This window comes from Hyperolius riggenbachi, chromosome 10, assembly GCF_040937935.1.
Source record: "Hyperolius riggenbachi isolate aHypRig1 chromosome 10, aHypRig1.pri, whole genome shotgun sequence".
NCBI lineage: Eukaryota > Metazoa > Chordata > Amphibia > Anura > Hyperoliidae > Hyperolius > Hyperolius riggenbachi.
Genome location: NC_090655.1, coordinates 210,431,984 through 210,453,748, shown reverse-complemented (window position 1 = coordinate 210,453,748; position 21,765 = coordinate 210,431,984). Strand labels below are relative to the sequence as shown.

At 46.0% G+C, this 21,765-nt stretch overlaps 1 protein-coding gene across 3 annotated transcripts; it reads right to left on the bottom strand.

Annotated features, from left to right (window-relative positions):
• Positions 1-1,387: 1,387 nt before the first annotated feature.
• Positions 1,388-20,780, bottom strand: LOC137534348 (zinc finger protein OZF-like). 3 transcript variants are annotated; one of them, XM_068255805.1, is made up of 9 exons: positions 20,727-20,780; positions 19,911-20,089; positions 11,225-11,309; positions 10,998-11,095; positions 10,787-10,898; positions 7,383-7,481; positions 5,754-5,866; positions 3,642-3,741; positions 1,388-2,973 (listed from the first exon to the last, which is right to left on the bottom strand). In XM_068255805.1, the coding sequence occupies exons 3-9, from the start codon at positions 11,256-11,258 to the stop codon at positions 1,910-1,912; spliced, it is 1,620 nt and encodes a 539-aa protein (XP_068111906.1). In that variant the 5' UTR covers positions 11,259-11,309; positions 19,911-20,089; positions 20,727-20,780; the 3' UTR covers positions 1,388-1,909. The 3 variants fall into 3 exon arrangements, with proteins under 3 accessions (XP_068111906.1, XP_068111907.1, XP_068111908.1); XM_068255806.1 differs by having other exon boundaries at positions 11,225-11,304; XM_068255807.1 differs by lacking the exons at positions 10,787-10,898; positions 19,911-20,089; positions 20,727-20,780 and having other exon boundaries at positions 11,225-11,298.
• Between the last annotated feature and the right edge of the window lie 985 nt (positions 20,781-21,765).

Here is a 21,765-nt window from a genome sequence, read left to right as displayed (position 1 = left end):
TGATCTGCTAATACACTAATTAACGTAGTGGCGGCCGCACTGGTGGAGCACCCCGGCCATGCTAGGAGCGCATTGCACAGTAGTTACCAGTGCACACTACTCTGATATGACCGCGAACTGTGTGCATGCAGTAATATTAACCTGCGCTGTGTGTGCACTGTATATTTAGTGCACTTTCATGCATCAAGCTGAATATTATCATATGACTTAGGCAAACTTTTGCCACCTATAAGCAGTGAATTATAGAAAAAAAATCCAGTCCACATTTGATGAGTTACTTATTGTACTCAGTGTTCTCTTCTATATTTCAACATTAATGCTTCAGTGAATTTTTATTCCAAAAGGTACAGTGAGTAAAGGCATCTGGGGGTACAAAAGGCCGTCCTTTTGTACCCCCAGATGCCTTTACTCACTGTACCTTTTGGAATAAAAATTCACTGAAGCATTAATACTGGTGCCGGACCTGCTTTTCCTCTCAGCCTACAACGTGTGATATCTTCACCAGGTAAAAGAGCACAGTTGCTCGGTAAATTGTTCCAACTGTTATTTCCAGCCTCCTTCGAGTGCCAGTCACTTATCCTTCCTTAAATAGTATATTTCAACATTAACCTGCCTGGCGTTTTGATTCCCGCGATCCTGCGGCCGCAGGAACGTTTTTTGCACATTTTTTTTTCATGTAGCTAGCCTAGCACTAGCTACATGATTCCCCCCTCCCTGCAGCGTCGCTCCCTGCCCTCCGATCGCCGCCGGTGCAATGACCCGTCCGGAAATCCCGTTCTGAACGGGATTTCCTTGACGGCTTCCCCATTGCCATGGAGACGAATGTCGTGACGTCATGACGTCACAGGGAGACCTGATCCACCCCTCAGCGCTGCCTGGCACTGATTGGCCTGGCAGCGCATGGGGTCTCGGCTGGGGGGGGCCCTGTATCGTGGCGGGTAGCGGCGACGATCAGGTAGGACACACAGCAAGCAAAGTGCTTGCTGCGTGTTTAAAAAAAATTATTCAAATCGGCCCAGCGGGGCCTGAGCAGTGACCTCCGCCGTCTCTGGACGAGCCTAGCTCGTCCAGAATGCCAGGAAGATTAAAGGACAACTGTAGAGAGAGGTATATGGAGGCTGCCATATTTATTTCCTTTTAAACAATACCAGTTGCCTGGCAGCCCTGCTGGTCTATTCGGCTGCAGTAGTGTCTGAATCAGACCAGAAACAAGCATGCAGCTAATCTTGTCAGTTCTGACAATGATGTCAGAAACATCTGATCTGCTGCATGCTTGTTCAGGGTCTATGGCTAAAAGTATTAGAAGCAGAGGATCAGCAGGGCTGCCATGAAACTGGTATTGTTTAAAAGGAAGTAAATATGGCAGCCTCCATTTCCCTCTTACTACAATTATCCTTTAAAAAAACCCACAAACCTCTTCTTTAAAATGTTCACTGGAATCCACCCAAGTCCCGTTTACCCTGCTCCGTTTTGTGTTTCCCATTACAACAAACATCAAAATAAGCTGATTTTCCCATGATGCAGTTCTGCAGAACAACCCGTAGCCCTGCATTGTGCCACATTCAGTGGTAATGACTTCTACTAATGGCATGCAGCTCACAGCTTGGACAGAACTTTTGAGCATGTTAAAAAACGTGGTGACATGCATTCCTGATGGATGGCAAAGTTATCTAGTGCCTCTCTGGGACATCATAATGGTCCACTGTTCACAAAGGACACTAAAGTTGCACTGACTGAGCTGTGTTCAATTACCATAAACACAGTGTACCTTCAGTATTGCATCAGATGTGGCTGTATAGATCTAAACTGAAGATGATCACCCAGCACATTTTTGCAGACTTTACCCAAGGGGAGCAGAAACTTGGAGATGTGAATGGTATCTGTGTCCCATTTCTCAGCTTCTGCATCCTTACACAGATGTTTCTTGTCCCTCATGAGAACCAAGATGTGATACAAGGGAATATTTCTTTGAAAACCGTTTCCCACACTCTGAACAGGAATAAGGGCGATCACCTGTGTGGACTCTTTCGTGTCTAATCAGAGTTGCTCTATCAGTAAAACACCTCCCACACTCAGGACATGAAAACGGCTTCTCCCCAGTGTGAATTCTTGCATGTGTGACCAGAACTGATTTCTGGGTAAAACATTTCCCACATACGGAACATGAAAATGGCTTCTCCCCAGTGTGGCTTGTTTTGTGTTTCACCAGATGAGACTTTTGAGTGAACGATTTCCCACATTCTGAACATGAAAAGGGGTGATCACCAGTGTGCAGCCTTTGATGCTCCACCAGGTAGGATTTCTGAGCAAATCTTTTACCACATTCTGAACAGGAAAAGGGGCGATCGCCCGAGTGAGATCTCTGATGTCGAACCAGATTTGTCCCCGATATAAAACATTTCCCACACTCTGTACATGCATAAGGTTTCTCCCCAGTGTGGATTTTTTCGTGCTTGGTAAGAGTTACTTTCATGGAGAAACATTTTCCACAGACAGAACATGAAAATGGTTTCTCCCCTGTATGAACACTTTCATGTCTGGTAAGACCAGATTTTTGAGTGAAACATTTCCCACATTTGGGACACGAAAAGGGCTTTTCTCCTGTGTGAATTCTTTGGTGTCTAATAAGCACTTTTCTACATGAAAAGCATTTTCCACACTGGGGACATGAATGTGACTTCTCCCCTGCATGAGTCCTTTGATGGGCAGCAAGATTTTTTTTCCGGGTGAAACATTTCCCACACTCAGGACATGAGAACTCTTCGTCTCCTCCATGAGCTGGTTGCTGAGTGGAGGGACCAGAGTGGTGCCTTGAGGAAATAAATGACGGTTCTGCACTCTGAGGAGCTGCATGGAGATCTGAGGACATGGCATCTTCTTCTAATGAGTCAGATATGGAATCGCCATCTTCTACTTCACCATCTGGAATAACAACTGAGCGCTCTTCTGTGTTATATCTTCTGTATCGTCCATCTGGAAGAAACCAATAAAGCCTGTTAATAATGCTTATAGGATATACATCTAGTGAAACTGTAGGCCATAGTTTGAACAGGAATAGTTAAAGACAAATAACATTTATATTGCGCTTTTCTCCAGGCAGACTCAAAGAGCTTGAGCTGCAGCCACTAGGGCACGCTCAGTAGGCAGTAGCAGTGTTAGGGAGTCTAGTCCAAGGATTCCTTACTAAATAGGTGCTGGCTTACTGAACAGGAAGAGGTGAGATTTGAACCCTGGTCTCCTGTGTCAGAAGCAGAGCCCTTAACCAGTACACTATCCACATGCAAAAATCAGTTTTCAAGTGTGCACTGTAAAGGGAGAGAAAGGGTAAGTGCTCAGAATAAGCAGTGCCTGACTCATATGGCTGCAGGAAAAGGCCCCTCAGCAAATCCAAAGGCACATACTGTGTTAGTACTTTGCTGAGAAGACTTTTCTGAAGCCATATGTAAGTCAGGAGCTGCTTGGTAGGAGCACTTACCTTTTCTATCCTGGTGTAGTGTACAGCCCTCTTTTTTTCTTGTAAGTAGCTTCCAAGTCACTTTGAATACCTATTCCCAAAATGGAACAAGACTTGGTTACTCTACACACAGGGGGAGGAAAGGAGGATATTTGTTTGTGTTTGTTGCCTCAAGTTGCCCACTTACCTCTACCAATCTCTGGGGGGGTTTCCTCTCCCCTATGTTGCTCATCGTCCCTCATATTTGTCTCTTCTTCTTTAACATCAACTTTAATAAGTTCTTCATCCTAAATAACACAAATCAATACAAACAAACAATAAGTATTGGTTGTTAGGAAATAAGTAGTATGTTAGACACTCCAGAATAAGGGTTATAATACACAGCAGATTCATTAGTGAAGATTTATAAAGACAAAGAGAAGGATAACTTCAATCAAATGTCAGAAAGCTCTTGTGAAATACCCTTTTAGTATAAAGTAGCACAGTACCACTTAAGGCAAAATGGCCATCTGGCATACCTTACGATGAAAACCTGTCTCCCAACTTTAAACTGTAAACTGTTGCAACTGTAAACGTGCACATTGTCCAGTATCGCACAGAATGCCTTGTAGGGTCTGCTGCACCACACTGCTAAAGTGCTGATGTGATTGTACCATTACAATATAATCAAATCACGTTTGATATGCGACGCACTGCAATGTGTCACAGTGAAAGTAGCCGTAAGTTCGCTCCTCTGTTCACTTACCAACCCAGCTGCAACTGACATTCACGCAAGAAGACAGTTTTGCATAATAAGCAAGCTAGGTAATAAAAAGTTAAAAAAGGCAAAACTAGGCACCTTCTGCAGCGCATTACAGAGTACATATTTATGTCGCTAACTGTCCCTCAGAGGGACTCACTATCTAATCCCACCATAGACATATGTCCTTATTAGTCTAGGGCCAATTTAGCAGGATGCCAATGAACTCATCTGTATGTTTTCGGGTGTGGTAAGAAACCAAAGTGCATGGAGGAAACCCACACAGACAAGTGGAAAACATGCAAACTCTGTGCAGATAGTGCCCTGGCTGGGATTCAAACCAGTGGGCCAGATTTATCAAGAGTGTCTGAGACAAAATATTAGTAGGTTTTAAGAAATCCATGCAGAACTGTCTCGGGCCTCTTAACCTCCTTGCCGGTTATCCCGAGCTCAGCTCGGGGTAACCTGCGCAGGAGGATATCTCAGGCCCCGCTGGGCCGATTTGCATAATTTTTTTTTCCCTACACGCAGCTAGCACTTTGCTAGCTGCGTGTAGGTCGCGATCGCCGCCGCTCGCCGCCGATTCGCCGCTACCCGCCGCGCCGAGCCGCCCCCCCCGTCACGACGTCTATGACGCCATGGCGACCGGGGAAGCCCTGCAGGAAATCCCGTTCGCAACGGGATTCCCTGCATACTCTGATCGCCGAAGGCGATCGGAGTGGGTGGGGGGATGCCGCCGCTTAGCGGCTATCATGTAGCGAGCCCTGGGCTCGCTACATGATTTAAAAAAAAAAAAAATTAAAAAAAAGTGCGGCGCTGCCTCCTTGCCGGATTTTTTTAGACCGGCAAGGAGGTTAAGAAATCATTAGATAGTGCAGATTCCTTCTAAAACTGTTGTATAATAGGAGGAGCTAGGAAGGTCTCTCAGACAGTGCAGTGTGTGAGGGGAATTGCTGTTGCTGAGGTAACCAGCATACCTGCTGTGTTGATAGCAGCAGGCTCTGAGGGGCACATCACAAATCATGTATAGCCTGCAATCATGTCTAGCCAGCAGTTTTACATCTGTAGAACTGCTATCAAGCACTTCTTAATCTATGCTAGTTTAAGGATAGATTTGCACTTCTCTTAACTGTAGTGCAGCTCTAGCAATTCATGCTAAACTGCCACTATTACCTAGGATTTAAGAACGTTCTTATTATCATGCAGAACTGTACTCCCTGCTGGTTAGAACAGATTAAGAAGAAAAAACTGTCGGTAATGTGTTGATAAATCTTTCCCAGTGACTCTGCAAGGCGAAAGTGCTAACCACTACACCACCGTGCTGATTCGCCCATTGGTAAAATTCAGCTTGGGTCTCATGTTTGTAGCTCTATTTTTTCATGTATCTAAGACTTGAATGCTTCACTGGTGGGAAGAACATTTTAAAGCAGAATTAAAGGTTGGCATAGCATAATAAAAACCCTACTCTTTATTGCCCATAACTATGATATATTCCACACAATGTACATTAAAAACATGAGCTATAACTAGGGCTTTGATAAGAACCCACAGCTTATATACCGGAGAATCTGGAGATAACTCTTCATCGTCATCATCATCATCATCATCATCAGAATCCTGGGCAGATAGAGGATTAGCAGACCTCTGGGGTGCATTTCTGTCACTTTGTTCTCCTGCTTGAGATAATTACATAGGAATGAGTGTATAATCTGTACTTCACCTTTAAGAAAATGCACAGTTACATTGTCAAAGTGAAAGTCTTCTTGGTTATAACCGACACAACATATGTTAGCCATATACAAAACATTCTGTGTATAATCTTATCGAACCTTACCTTCTCATTGAAAAACGAATAAACTACGAAAATAGTCAGAGCACTAAAAAGTATACCCAAAGTTGTGACAGGCTCTATAGCAGGGGTGCCCAATAGGTCGATCGCGATCTACCGGTAGATCACGACTGCCTGATCGGTAGATCGCGGCCTCTTGGCCGCATCCCATTGAATTTAGCAGCCAGCAGCTGTATATCGCAGTTTCTGCTGCTGGCCGCTGGAGGAGAGAGCCTGGCCAATCAGGGGAGGGGAGGAGAGAGCCTGGCCAATCAGGGGAGGGGAGGAGAGAGCCTGGCCAATCAGGGGAGGAGAGGCGCGCAGCCAATCAGGAGAGGAGAGGCGCGCAGCCAATCAGGAGAGGAGAGGCGCGCAGCCATTCAGGAGAGGAGAGGCGCGCAGCCAATCGGGACTCGGAGAGGCGCGCAGCCAATCGGGTGGAGAGGCGGAAAACTTCCGAGTTCCAACTCCACTCACGCTGCACACCGGAGCCAGGCCTGAAGACCTGGACGCCACCGGCTCCAAATATCGAGGTAACCTATACTGAAGGGACCTATACCCGGCTAACCTATACTGAAGGGACCTATACCTAGCTAACCTATACTGAAGAGACCTATACCCGGCTAACCTATACTGAAGGGACCTATACCCTGCTAACCTATACTGAAGGGACCTATACCCAGCTAACCTATACTGAAGGGACCTATACCCTGCTAACCTATACTGAAGGGACCTATACCCGGCTAACCTATACTGAAGGGACCTATACCCTGCTAACCTATACTGAAGGGACCTATACCTAACTACATTTCCCTAGGGAAGGTGCATTTGAAACATCGGTAGATCTCCTGGCCTCGGCAAATTTTAAAGTAGCTCGCGAGCCGAAAAAGTGTGGGCACCCCTGCTCTATAGTCTTTTAACTATTAATCACATTAAGCACAGAGTAGATTAACTCAATCTGTAATCCAGAAAAACAACAGTCTGATGCAGCAAATGCAAAGTCCAGCACTTTCCGTAAGGGCCTGTTTCCACTACATGCAGATTGGATGCAGAAAAACTGACTCCAATGTGTATGGGCCTGTTTCCACTAAACGCGATTTTTCAGATTTTCCCATAGGCATTCATTGCAGTCAGTTTTTCTGCATCCAATCTGCGTGTAGTGGAAACAGGCCCTAATGCAAGCTCATACACATGCACCAAAATAAAGAATTCATAAAAAAAGGCAAAGCAACACATCATGTAAATGGATTTCTCTAACTTCTGCAGCAGAATTGCGCTGATGCACACAAGTAACAAAACCGTGTGAACAAGGAGTATCGATTGTGAGCAGACCCTGTTGTGTTAGCAGTGCAGCATATTACCTGTACCAATCTCAACAGGAATTTCCTCCTCCTTAATTCTCATGGGACTTTCCTCCTTCTCTCTAGGTTCTCTCTGGGTGACTGTGACGTCTCTGGGGTCTGTGAACGGAAATGAGAATAATGGCTCCAGTACCGAGATGTGTGAGGAACACCAGTGAGTGTGTAGAAGAAGCTCTCTTAGCTGATAACACACAATGGTGTTGATGCACAGACAGTACACGGCAATAGTACTGTTACTAATGGCAGCATGTACCGTGAGTTACGCTTTTAACGCAACCTTTGGTATTCAAATAGCGTGGGTGTTACTCTGATAACACGGGTTACTAACAGTAACGTTACTGCGGGTGTGCTACTTGCGTAACTCACGGTACTAGCTGCCGGCAGTAACAGTAATATTGCCGTGCGCTGTCTGTGCTATATTCCATACTCCAGATGTGGCCTTACAAGCGATTTATACACAGGGAGTAGTATACTAGCATCTTATGTTTTTATTTCCGGTTTAACCACTTGAGGACCACAGTGTTTAACCCCCCTAAAGACCAGCCTGTTTTTTCCTTAACCACTTGAGGACCCACCCTTTACCCCCCCTTAAGGACCAGCGCTGTTTGTTTGGATCTGTGCTGGGTGGGCTCTGCAGCCCCCAGCACAGATCCGCGGCCACACAGAGCGATCAGATCGCCCCCCTTTTTCCCCCTATGGGGATGATGTGCAGGGGGGGTCTGATCGCTCCTACTTGCAGGCCATTTTGCGGGGGGGGCACCTCAAAGCCCCCTCCGCGGGCGACATTCTCCCCCCCCCTCCCTCTCCTACCTTCTCCCCCCGGGAGATCTGGGCTGCACAGACGCTATCCGTCCTGTGCAGCCAGTGACAGGACGTCCCCTGTCACATGGCGGCGATCCCCGGCCGCTGATTGGCGGGGATCGCCGATCTGCCTTACGGCGCTGCTGCGCAGCAGCGCCGTACAAATGTAAACAAAGCGGATTATTTCCGCTTGTGTTTACATTTAGCTTGCGAGCCGCCATCTGGCGGCCCGCAGGCTATTCACGCGGAGCCCCCCGCCGTGATTTGACAGGAAGCAGCCGCTCGCACGAGCGGCTGCTTCCTGATTAATCAGCCTGCAGCTGGGCGACGGCAGTACTGCGTCGCTGGTCCTGCAGCTGCCACTTTGCCGACGCACGGTATAAGCGTGCGGTCGGCAAGTGGTTATTGGCCACTGCAACTCTAAAGTGAACCTTAAGTCAACGGGGAAAAATGAGTTTAACTGAGGAAGCCCCAGGTGAGTTAAACTCATTTTTTCCCCCTGGACTTAAGTTATCCCTTTAAGGCCAAGCTGCAGGGACTGCACAACACAGCACACGAGTGATCCCCCCCCTTTTCCCCCCACCAAACAGAGCTCTCTGTTGGTGGGGTCTGATCGCTCCACATTTGTTTATTTTTTTTTTAATATAAATATTTATTTCCTTTGTTTTTTAATAAAAATTGCACTTTTTTTTTTTTCTTTCTCCCCTGCTCCCTCCCACCGTCGGCCAATCAGGGTGATCAGCTGTCATAGGCTTCAGCCTATGACAGCCGATCACTGTCCAGCCTCAGGAGGGGACAGCCATGTCACACGGCTGTCCCCAGTACAGCGCTGCTGCCGATCACATCGCTGTACATGTAAATAGACAGCGATTACGCCGTCTAACAGACTGAAGAGGGGGGGGGGGGGGGGGGGCGGAGCTCCGCCCCCCGAGCAGGAGATGCGCGCGATCTCCTGCAAAGTGCAGCCCCAGGACTTGATGCCAATTGGCGTTAGGCGGTCCTGGGGCTGCCGCCGCAGCCACGCCCATGGGCGTGGAGCAGTCCTAAGGTAGTTAAGCATTCCAGAATTTTATTTCCTGCTGCTTGCTTGGCATTGAATATGGGTGTTTAACTGGTTACTCATACTGTGCTGTGTGATCTGGTTTTCTTGTATTCCTGTATTATCATATTGGCTGTATGTCACCCCTAAATATGGTCTGTAACCTAAATTAATGTCCAGCGCTGCGTAATATGATGGCGCTTTATAAATACAATAAATACATAAATAAATATCAACCAGTATTCAAGAAGTCCTACTCCACAGTCTGATGATCCCAGCTATAAGCTATTTATCTTACATGTTGCTCTACCATTGGCATGGTCCAAGGTGCATGACCTTACATTTTTCTATATTAAATTCCATCTGCCATCTGTCTGCCCATATAGCCATGCTGCTGAGAGCCTGTTGTAAAATGTCACTATCCTGCTTTGTGTTTATAATTCTGCATAATGTTGTATCATCTGTAGAGATGGCAATATTACTCTGCATTCCAATCACAAGATCATTAATAAGTAGATTGAAAAGGATTGGACCTAGTACTGACCCTTGCGGGACTCCACTGCTAACAGTTTCCCATTTTGAATATGACCCATTTACCAGCACTTTTTGCCTTCTGTCCAAGAGGATATGGAAAGCCTCTGGAAGATCAAGTGGCTTCTCTCTTCAAAGGTAAGTATATCATTTTTCCATCAGGTGATGCAAGTGAGTTTGGTATTTATTTCAGTTTTAACCTGTTTTTTTTTGGGTTTTTTTGCACTTTTTCAATTGCAAGGTGTTTAAAAGTTAATTTATAGATAAAATGAGAACTGCATCAGCAAGAGCTGAATAATTAAGACTGTTGCATGAAACAAGAGTAAAGTGACACAGCTATCCCAGGGGCAACCAGACTCTTCCTTTCATTTAGCAGCTGAAACCTGATTGGCAGAACAGACCAACTGCACATTTTTTTTAACTCAATTTCTTTGATAGGTTGTATATACAGTCTCCCCATTTGGATATTGTCTGATAGCTCGTGACTGCACCACGGACCTCATCCTGTCAACACATTATTTTCTACTAGAGAGGCTGGGGAAGGGGCATAGATTGTTGTAGTGAGTAAACAGAGAGAGGCCCAGTGCACACCAAAACCGCTAGCAGATCCTCAAAACGCTAGAGGTTTTTGGAGCTGATTTCAGAGCAATTCTAAGCATGTTTAGAGATGTTTTCTAAACATACCTAGCGTTTTTGGGAGCGTTTTTGTGTAGCAGATTACAAATACTGTTACAGTAAAAGCTGTTACTGAACAGCTTCTGTAACAAAAACGCCTGGAAAACCGCTCTGATCTAGCGTTTTCCAGAGCGGTTTGCGTTTTTCCTATACTTTACATTGAGGCAGAAACGCTTCTGCAAACCGCAAACGTGCAGCAGGAGGCACGTTTGCGGTTTGCTAAAAACCTCAAACCGCTGGTTTGCACCATCCCATTGAAATACATTAGCCAAGCGTTTTCACAGGCGGGTGCGGTTGGCGGATCGCTGTTAAACCGCTCTGTGTGCACTGGGCCTATATGTGTGACTCTTTTCCTCACCTGTGCTTAACTCTGGAGGAACTTCCTCCTCCTTGCATGGCTCATCCAGCTCATTACCTCTTCCATACATCATTTCATCATTTTCAACTTTAACGATAAATAGGCCTTTGTGCTAGAAAAGGTAGCATGAGTTATTTTATCAATGTATATGTTCCAAATGAAGATGAATCAGAAAGAAACGTTTTACAGAAGGTTCCTCGGTTCCCTCTACCTGATAATGATGAGGGATCTTGTGGTCTTCCTGGGCAGAATATTGTGCATAAAGAGGACCCGTACATCTCTGTTTCGGATTTCTGTTACTGGTCCCATCTACAGGAAAGGCACACACTGACTCAGTACATCATTTAACGGTTTTCTTATCTTATCAGAAGATGTGTGAATCTAGGTGGGTCCTGCAAACATTTCTATTGTTTACCAGAGATGAAATTCTCGTCTTACCCTTTAATGTGACTTGTCGATGATTCTCCATCATAGTGGCCTTCTAAATTCTCCTCCACTTGAGGGTTCCTGCTAAAGGCCTGTGCTGTGGACAGAAGTAAAAATCAGAAAAATGATGGATTTAAAAAAATAATTTTGTAAACTGTACACTGGAAACAGGACCGTTTCTTGACATATTGGTGCCCCAGGAAAGGCAGCTTTCTCCTCCTCCAATCCTCTGAATAGGAAGATCGCCTACATTAATTCGTTTTGCAGCCACCTGTCACATATTCATAGGGCATGCAAAGAAATTATATTGTTTCCCAAAATATGGCCAGCTGTCTCCATGGAAACACTAAATGCTGCCAGTATAAGCGCCAGGACAGCCTATTATGTTGTAACCTCCAATTTGCTGTGAGTAGGCATACAGCACAGGTTGGAGCTCTGCATTTCCTTTTTTTTGTTTTACTACTTACAATCATGCAAATTTAAGGCTCTGGCAGGCCACAGGAAATAGCAAGATGGGACAAATTTGGCCCGTGAGCCCCGAATTTGACACCTGTGGTCTAGAGACATATACTGTACAGAAGGTTATAATGTCATTAGTTATAGTGATGGTCATGTCTAGGAGAACTCATGGAGAAGCATAATCAGCTAATGGATTAGCAAAGCCATGATTTGCCATTCTGATTAGAAAGAGATCTGTCGGCTGCCCATACACCGCAGGACAATTCCCAATCAATTTCATGCCGAAATTGATCCAGAATTGGCCTTGTGATGCTGCATCCGCTGCCTTGCCAGCCTAACGCTGTCCCCCTAATCCAGGGATGTCAAACTCGAATGCAAAGTGGCCCGAAATTGTACACTAGGACCTAGTCACGGGCTAAACTCAATGTCTACTGGCCACCTTCCTTCCTTATAAAATTCCCTGGTTTCTAATGGCCCTCTTCCAACCCCTACACAGTTCCCTGGTGCCTTGCGGTCCTCCTTCCCCTGTACAGTTCCCTAGTGTCTAGAGGCCCCCACCCTCCTCTATACAGTCCCCTAGTGTTTTGTGCTTTCCCCCACCTCCCCCATATTGCTTCCCTGGTGTTCTAGGGCTTTACCTCCAATATAGCATCCCTGGTGGTCTAGAGAGGGCCAAACATAAGTGGGGAAACCAGCTGAGGGCCACATTTAATGGCTCTAAGGGCCAGATTTGGCCCTCAGGCCGGAGTTTGACATGTATGCCCTGATCTAATGTTCAATGTGCCCCCCGGTGCCCAGTGCACTATACATTACCTGTCTGTGTCCGCCACTGGCTCTGTCCATATACACGCCCTATGTGGTTGCCGGTACCACATGAGGCGTGTGTATGGACGGTGGACAGAGTCAGCGGCAGACATGGACAGGTAATGTATAGTGCACTGGGAACCGGGGAGGGCACATTGAACATTGGGGGGGGGGGGGGGGGGGAGTGTCTGCGGTTTTGTTGCATTCATTGCTCGTCCCTATATTGTTTGCAGTTACCGCTGTGCACCCGATCGACCACAATGGCCCAACATCTTGCAGCATGTTTGTTAGATGTATTTAACCTGAAATTGGTTGCATTGTCAATCAGGCATGCACTAGGCGACACTGATTTTCATCCGATTTGATAAGAATTATCAAATTGCATGGTCGATCAGCCATCAAGTCAATAGATGTATGGTCACCTTAAGCATAGCTCCCAACTGTCCCTCTTTTGGAGGGACAGTCCCTCTTTTGGAGCCCTGCTGTCCCTCTGTCCTCTTCATTTGTCCCTCTTTCATGACTTTGTCCCACTTTCTATGTAAATATACATATTTCTCTACTACAAAATGTGTTTGATTGACTCTAAACTTTATTCCCATCCTTTAAATTGATATATTACTAATTTTACAATGTTAATATAAAGGAAAATGAACCAGGATAGAAAGGACCAGTGTGGTTTTAATTATAAAACAACATATTTTTCTTATGAAGTCTTCATGGTATGCGTGACTAGGGGTGTTGCTTAACCACTTGCCGACCGCCTACTTCATATTGGCGGCGGCAAAGTGGCAGCCCCAGGACCACGTAACGCAGATTGGCGTCAGGTCCTGGGGCACTCTCTGGCCGGGGATCGCAAGCTGGGATGCGCGCGCATCCACCGGCAATAGGCTCCGCCCACCCGCGACGTCAACCCGCCGGCCAATCGGAAGCGCCGGCGGGTTGTTAACCCCGCGATCGCCGCTACAAAGTGTATAATACACTTTGTAATGTATACAAAGTGTATTATACAGGCTGCCTCCTGCCCTGGTGGTCCCAGTGTCCGAGGGACCACCAGGGCAGGCTGCAGCCACCCTAGTCTGCACCCAAACACACTGATCTGCCCCCCCCTGCCCCCTGATCGCCCACAGTACCCCTCAGACCCCCCCCTGCCCACCCCCCAGACCACCATTTGCACACAATCACCCCCCTAATCACCCATCAATCACTCCCTGTCACTATCTGTCAACGCTATTTTTTTTTTAGTCCCTAAACTGCCCCCTGCTCCCTCCTGATCACCCCCCCACCCCTCAGATTCTCCCCAGACCCCCCCAGACCCTCCCCCCCCCCTGCGTACTGTATGCATCTATCCCCCCTGATCAACTGTCAATCACCTGTCAATCACCTGTCAATCACCCGTCAATCACCCCCTGTCACTGCCACCCATCAATCAGCCCCTAACCTGCCCCTTGCGGGCAATCTGATCACCCACCCACACCAATAGATCGCCCGCAGATCCGACATCAGATCACCTCCCAAATCCATCGTTTACATCTATTCTCTCCTCTAAACACCCACTAATTACCCATCAATCACCCATCAATCACCCCCTATCACCACCTGTCACTGTTACCCATCAGATTAGACCCTTGCGGGCACCCAATCGCCCGCCCACACACTCAGATTGCCCTCAACCCCCCCCCCCCCCTTATCGATTCGCCAGTGCATTATTTACATCCGTTCTTCCCTGTAATAACCCTCTGATCACCTGTCAATCACCCCCTGTCACTGCCACCCATCAATCACCCCCTGTCACTGCCACCCATCAATCAGCCCCTAACCTGCCCCTTGCGGGCAATCTGATCACCCACCCACACCAATAGATCGCCCGCAGATCCGACATCAGATCACCTCCCAAATCCATCGTTTACATCTATTCTCTCCTCTAAACACCCACTAATTACCCATCAATCACCCATCAATCACCCCCTATCACCACCTGTCACTGTTACCCATCAGATTAGACCCTTGCGGGCACCCAATCGCCCGCCCACACACTCAGATTGCCCTCAACCCCCCCCCCCCCTTATCGATTCGCCAGTGCATTATTTACATCCGTTCTTCCCTGTAATAACCCACTGATCACCTGTCAATCACCCCCTGTCACTGCCACCCATCAATCACCCCCTGTCACTTCCACCCATCAATCAGCCCCTAACCTGCCCCTTGCGGGCAATCTGATCACCCACCCACACCAATAGATCGCCCGCAGATCCGACATCAGATCACCTCCCAAATCCATCGTTTACATCTATTCTCTCCTCTAAACACCCACTAATTACCCATCAATCACCCCCTATCACCACCTGTCACTGTTACCCATCAGATTAGACCCTAATCTGCCCCTTGCGGGCACCCAAACACCCGCCCACACGCTCAGATTGCCCTCAGACCCCCCCCTTATCAATTCGCCAGTGCAATATTTACATCTGTTATTCCCTGTAATAACCCACTGATTACCTGTCAATCACCCATCAATCACCCCCTGTCACTGCCACCCATCAATCACCCCCTGTCACTGCCACCCATCAATCAGCCCCTAACCCGCCCCTTGCGGGCAATCTGATCACCCACCCACACCAATAGATCGCCCGCAGATCCGACATCAGATCACCTCCCAAGTGCAGTGTTTACATCTCTTCTCTCCTCTAAACACCCACTAATTACCCATCAATCACCCCCTATCACCACCTGTCACTGTTACCCATCAGATTAGACCCTAATCTGCCCCTTGCGGGCACCCAATCACCCGCCCACACCTCAGAACGCCCTCAGACCCCAGCCCTGATCACCTCGCTAGTGCATTGCTTGCATCTATTTCCCCCCTCTAATCACACCTTGAGACACCCATAAATCACCTCCTGTCACCCCCTAGCACACCTACCCATCAGATCAGGCCCTAATTTGCCCCGTGTGGGCTCCTGATCACTCGGCCAAACCCTCAGATCCCCCTCAGACCCCCTTCCGATCACCTCCCCAGTGCATTGATTGCATCTATTTTCCCCTCTAACCGCCCCCTGAGACACCCATCAATCACCTCCTGTCACCCCCCTAGCACTCCTATCCATCAGATCAGGCCCAATACATCCTGTCATCTAAGAGGCCACCCTGCTCATGACCGTTTCCACAAAATTTGCCCTCTCATAGACCACCTGTCATCAAAATTTGCAGATGCTTATACCCCTGAACAGTCATTTTGAGAAATTTGGTTTCCAGACTACTCACAGTTTTGGGCCCGTAAAATGCCAGGGCAGTATAGGAACCCCACAAGTGACCCCATTTTAGAAAGAAGACACCCCAAGGTATTCTGTTAGGTGTATGATGAGTTCATAGAAGATTTTATTTTTTGTCAAAAGTTAGCGGAAATTGGATTTTTATTGTTTTTTTTCACAAAGTGTCATTTTTCACTAACTTGTGACAAAAAATAAAATCTTCTATGAACTCACCATACCCCTAACGGAATACCTTGGGGTGTCGTCTTTCTAAAATGGGGTCACTTGTGGGGTTCCTATACTGCCCTGGCATTTTAGGGGCCCTAAACCGTGGGGAGTAGTCTAGAAAACAAATGCCTCAAAATGACCTGTGAATAGGACGTTGGGCCCCTTAGCGCACCTAGGCTGCAAAAAAGTGTCACACATGTAGTATCGCCATACTCAGGAGAAGTAGTATAATGTGTTTTGTGGTGTATTTTTACACATACCCATGCTGGGTGGGAGAAATCTCTCTGTAAATGGACAATTGTGTGTAAAAAAAATCAAAAATGTGTCATTTACAGAGATATTTCTCCCACCCAGCATGGTTATATGTAAAAATACACCACAAAACACATTATACTACTTCTTCTGAGTACGGCGATACCACATGTGTGACACTTTTTTGCAGCCTAACTGTGCTAAGGGGCCCAAAGTCCAATGAGTACCTTTAGGATTTCACAGGTCATTTTGAGACATTTGGGTTCAAGACGACTACTCACGGTTTAGGGCCCCTAAAATGCCAGGGCAGTATTGGAACCCCACAAATGACCCCATTCTACAAAGAAGACACCCCAAGGTATTCCGTTAGGAGTATGGTGAGTTCATAGAAGATTTTATTTTTTGTCACAAGTTAGCGGAAATTGATATGTATTGTTTTTTTTTTCACAAAGTGTCATTTTCCGCTAACTTGTGACAAAAAAAAAATCTTCTATGAACTCACCATACCCCTAACGGAATACCTTGGGGTGTCTTCATTCTAAAATGGGGTCACTTGTGGGGTTCCTATACTGCCCTGGCATTTTAGGGGCCCTAAACCGTGAGGAGTAGTCTAGAATCCAAATGCCTCAAAATGACCTGTGAATAGGACGTTAGGCCCCTTAGCGCACCTAGGTTGCAAAAAAGTGTCACACATGTGGTATCGCCGTACTCAGAAGAAGTAGTATAATGTGTTTTGAGGTGTATTTTTATACATACCCATGCTGGGTGGGAGAAATCTCTCTGTAAATGGACAATTGTGTGTAAAAAAAATCAAATAATTGTCATTTACAGAGATATTTCTCCCACCTAGCATCTGTATGTGTAAAAATACACCCCAAAACACATTATACTACTTCTCCTGAGTACGGCGGTACCACATGTGTGGCACTTTCTTGCACCCTAAGTGCGCTAAGGGGCCCAAAGTCCAATGAGTACCTTTAGGATTTCACAGGTCATTTTGCGACATTTGGTTTCAAGACTACTCCTCACGGTTTAGGGCCCCTAAAATGCCAGGGCAGTATAGGAACCCCACAAATGACCCCATTTTAGAAAGAAGACACCCCAAGGTATTCCGTTAGGAGTATGGTGAGTTCATAGAAGATTTTATTTTTGTCACAAGTTAGCAGAAAATGACACTTTGTGAAAAAAAACAATTAAAATCAATTTCCGCTAACTTGTGACAAAAAAAAAAAAATCTTCTATGAACTCACCATCCTCCTAATGGAATACCTTGGGGTGTCTTCCTTCTAAAATGGGGTAATTTGTGGGATTCCTATACTGTCCTGGCATTTTAGGGGCCCTAAACCGTGAGGAGCAGTCTTGAAACGAAATTTCTCAAAATGACCTGTGAAATCCTAAAGGTACTCATTGGACTTTGGGCCCCTTAGCGCAGTTAGGGTGCAAAAAAGTGCCACACATGTGGTATCGCCGTACTCAGGAGAAGTAGTATAATGTGTTTTGGGGTGTATTTTTCCACATACCCATGCTGAGTGGGAGAAATATCTCTATAAATTGACAATTGTGTGTTAAAAAAAGAAAACAATTGTCATTTACGGAGATATTTCTCCCACCCAGCATGGGTATGTGTAAAAATACACCCCAAAACACATTATACTACTTCTCCTGAGTACGGCAATACCACATGTGTGGCACTTTTTTGCAGCCTAACTGCGCTAAGGGGCCCAAAGTCCAATGAGCATCTTTAGGCTTTACAGGGGTGCTTACAATTAGGCACCCCCCAAAATGCCAGGACAGTGAACACACCCCACAAATGACCCCATTTTGGAAAGTAGACACTTCAAGGTATTCAGAGAGGAACATAGTGAGTCCGTGGCAGATTTCATTTTTTTTTTTGTCGCAAGTTAGAAGAAATGGAAACTTTTTTTTTTTTTTTTTTTTTTGTTACAAAGTGTCATTTTCCGCTAACTTGTGACAAAAAATAAAATCTTCTATGAACTCACCATGCCTCTCACTGAATACTTTGGGATGTCTTCTTTCCAAAATGGGGTCATTTGGGGGGTATTTGTACTATCCTGGAATTTTAGCCCCTCATGAAACCTGACAGGTGCGCAGAAAAGTCAGAGATGCTTGAAAATGGGAAAATTCACTTTTTGCACCATAGTTTGTAAACGCTATAACTTTTACCCAATCCAATAAATATACACTGAATGGGTTTTTTTTTATCAAAGACATGTAGCAGAATAACTTTCGCGCTCAAATGTATAGGAAATTTTACTTTATTTGAAAACTGTCAGCACAGAAAGTTAAAAAAGTCATTTTTTTGACAAAATTCATGTCTTTTTTGATGAATATAATAAAAACTAAAACTCGCAGCAGCAATCAAATAGCACCGAAAGAAAGCTGTATTAGTGACAAGAAAAGGAGGTAGAATTCATTTAGGTGGTAGGTTGTATGACTGAGCAATAAACCGTGAATGCTGCAGTGGTCCGAATGGAAAAAAAGGCTCTGGTCCTTAAGGGGTTTTATGACTGCAGTCCTTAAGTGGTTAAAGAGACTCTGAAGTGAGTCTAAATTCCCTTTTTTAACTTGTAGTTATGTTCATCACTATAACCCCAGCTAAAACGCAGCTATCCCATGGCAAAACGAGGGGTTAATACCCCTCAAATCCCCTCTCCAGCGTCCGGGGAGCACTTCTTGCTTGAGGCAGAGCTAATGGCTGTAGCTCTGCCTCTTCGCGCGTCAATCCCGGCTGATCGCCGCCTCTTTCCGCCTCTCTCAATCTGCCTTCACAGAGAGGGCCAGGGAGAGGCGGAGATCCGCCGGCAGATTGACACGCATGGAGGCAGAGCTGCAGCTCATAGCTCTGCCTCCATGAGCAGCAAAATCCACAACCAAGAAAGTCGTGGATTTTGCAAGGGGGATTTGGGGGGTATTAACCCCCTCGTTTTGCCGCGGGATAGTGGCATTTTAGCAGGGGTTATAGTGATGAACATAACTACAAGTTAAAAAAGGGAGTTTAGACTCACTTCAGTGTTTCTTTATATGCCTCTCTTTCTCATCTCAAAAAGTTGAGAGGTATGCTTTAGTACAGTTTCTGGCAAAAGATCCTGCATAAATATATAAACTTGAAAACCCCCTGCATTTAGTATTATAGAGGAAGGATAAGGAAGAGCTGGATATTAACCACAACAATCAGCATCAGCCTATGAGAGGCCACGTATTGGGTGCCGCAATGAGGGACAGCTGAGTGTCCCTCGTACAAAACTGCAGGAGATAGCAGCGCTGTACAAATGTAAACAAAGGGGAATTCTTTTCCCTTTCGGCTCTCAACAGAACAGTCTGCTAGCCGCAATAGCAATTGCGGCTAGCAGGCTGATCACGGAACAAGGCTCCGTGAACCGGCAGGGAACGATCGCGCATGCGAGCGTGCGTTCCCTGCTAAACTGCAGGACTTGACGCCAATCGGCATTATGCTGTCCTGGGGCTGCCTGCCGCGGTCATGTCCGTCAGCGTGACGCGGTCGTTATGTAGTTAAACAATACCAGTTGTCTGGCGCCTTGCTGATCTTTCAAACATGAATAGGGTCTGAATAGCACACCTGAAACAAGCATGCGGCAAATCCATTCAAGCTTAAAGGATACCTAAGCCCAACTTGCTCTGCTTTAAAAACATATTGTGCTGGTGGGAGGGGGTCAGTGTTCACTTACCGTTCCCTCTGTTCGCCGCTGCACGCCCTTGTCTCTCCGTTCCCAGTCCTGTTCTGGCTCCCAGCCGATCAGTATGGAAATACTGCACCACGCATGCGTAGTATTTCCTTTCTGCTCCCGTGACTGCGCTCCTCTGACATCACTTAGATGTGTGCGCTCGTTCCCGTCTTGCTGGCATCCTGGCGTTAATTATGCAATAAGTAAAAGGTTATCTCGGATCCACTTTAAAAGGAAATTAATATGGCAGCCTCCATATCCCCATCACTTCAGGTGTTAATTAAAGGCTTACACACACACCATGCAATTTAACCATCAGTTCGACGGGTCTATCAATAATTTCCAGCATGTCTGATCTGCTTCCAATTGAGAAAAGAATCGATTTTGAGATCAGCACTGCACTAAATTGAGCTTTTTCTTAATCAAAAGAAGATCGGGCATGCTGGAAATTAATAAATGATCTGTGAATCTGACAAGAAATTGCATGTTAGGTATAAGCCATAAAAATACCATTATACAGTATTTCTTGACTACAAAAGCTGTAAAAACATTTATTCCTCACCATTATCCATGTAACCACATACTATACTGGCAAAAGACATTCGTGCTCTACAAAGAATATTGCCAATGATATAACAGTTCAGCTCTGCCCCAAGGAAAAAACCTAACTAAATTTTACAATTATAATATTATAATTATTAAGATTCCTGGTAGAAGATGAAATTCTGGTGATTTCTCATTCCTGTCTATAGAGAGTGCTGTACCCTCCTTGATGTATCCCATTGCTAATATAATCTCATAACAAAATGAAATAATTACCTTCTACCTCTAATACACACATCAGGAGGTAGTCCTCCTCCCACTCCAACCGTGGACCACGACAAAATGGCCGCACGCACCGCTCCGCTAAACAGCCTTGTACTGCGCTCCATATTCTGCGTTCCATGACTGACCAAGTAGCTTCCTGGCTGCTCTAGTGACGCGCGCGTCGAGAGAGCACGGGAGTCTGGCGGCCATTTTCTTGAAGCTCAACTTGTACCCCTGTTAACCGAGTGTGGTTTATTAACTGCAGGAGGATGTTACTGGCTACTTCTTTCTTACTATATAGTATAAGATGGGTGGATGAATAATAATTGGTGCAGGGAGATAGAAGGGGCTGCAGCGGTGGTGTAGCTAGGATGCACAGGAGCAGGGATGACGTGACTATTGCAGTCCTGGAAATAAACAGATGGATAGCAGGTGTAATTGGTATGAATTAATGTCAAAGTATGGGGACATTTTTTTTCATCACACATTGCAGTACAAGGAGTATTCATTATGAATAAATGATTTGAATGACAAAAGTATCCTGGCAATATGTCTAGTATGTGCTGTACATACTCCTTATAAAGTGTGGATGTTTGTAGGCAGTTTCCCACGTGTATTGAAAGTAGTCTAATAAATAAAAATTTGGTTATTATTATATTGTAAGGGGCTGAAAGGGATCAAAAAGAATCCTTAGTAAACTACAGTCATCATTTTGCCTTAGAACAGAAGGTATTTGCGATTATTCAGGTTGGAATGACCTCTGATGTTTTCCACAGTGCATCGCTGCTGAATAGGAAAATCACCTTTGTTGTCCCTGATAGCTAAACACACCTCCAGAAACCATCCGCACGGATCGCTCCCACGTCGCCGTCCTCAGTCATCTCCGTCTTCTGCACTGGGTACCGTAAGTTCGGCCAGTCGCGACCAGTCTGAGCAAGTGCAGTGCACTCCCTCCTTCTCTCTCTGGTGGGGAATAGTACTGCACAGTACTATTCTCCGCCAGGGAGAGATGGAGAGAGCGCACTGCCCTTGCATCAGAGTGGCCGTGACT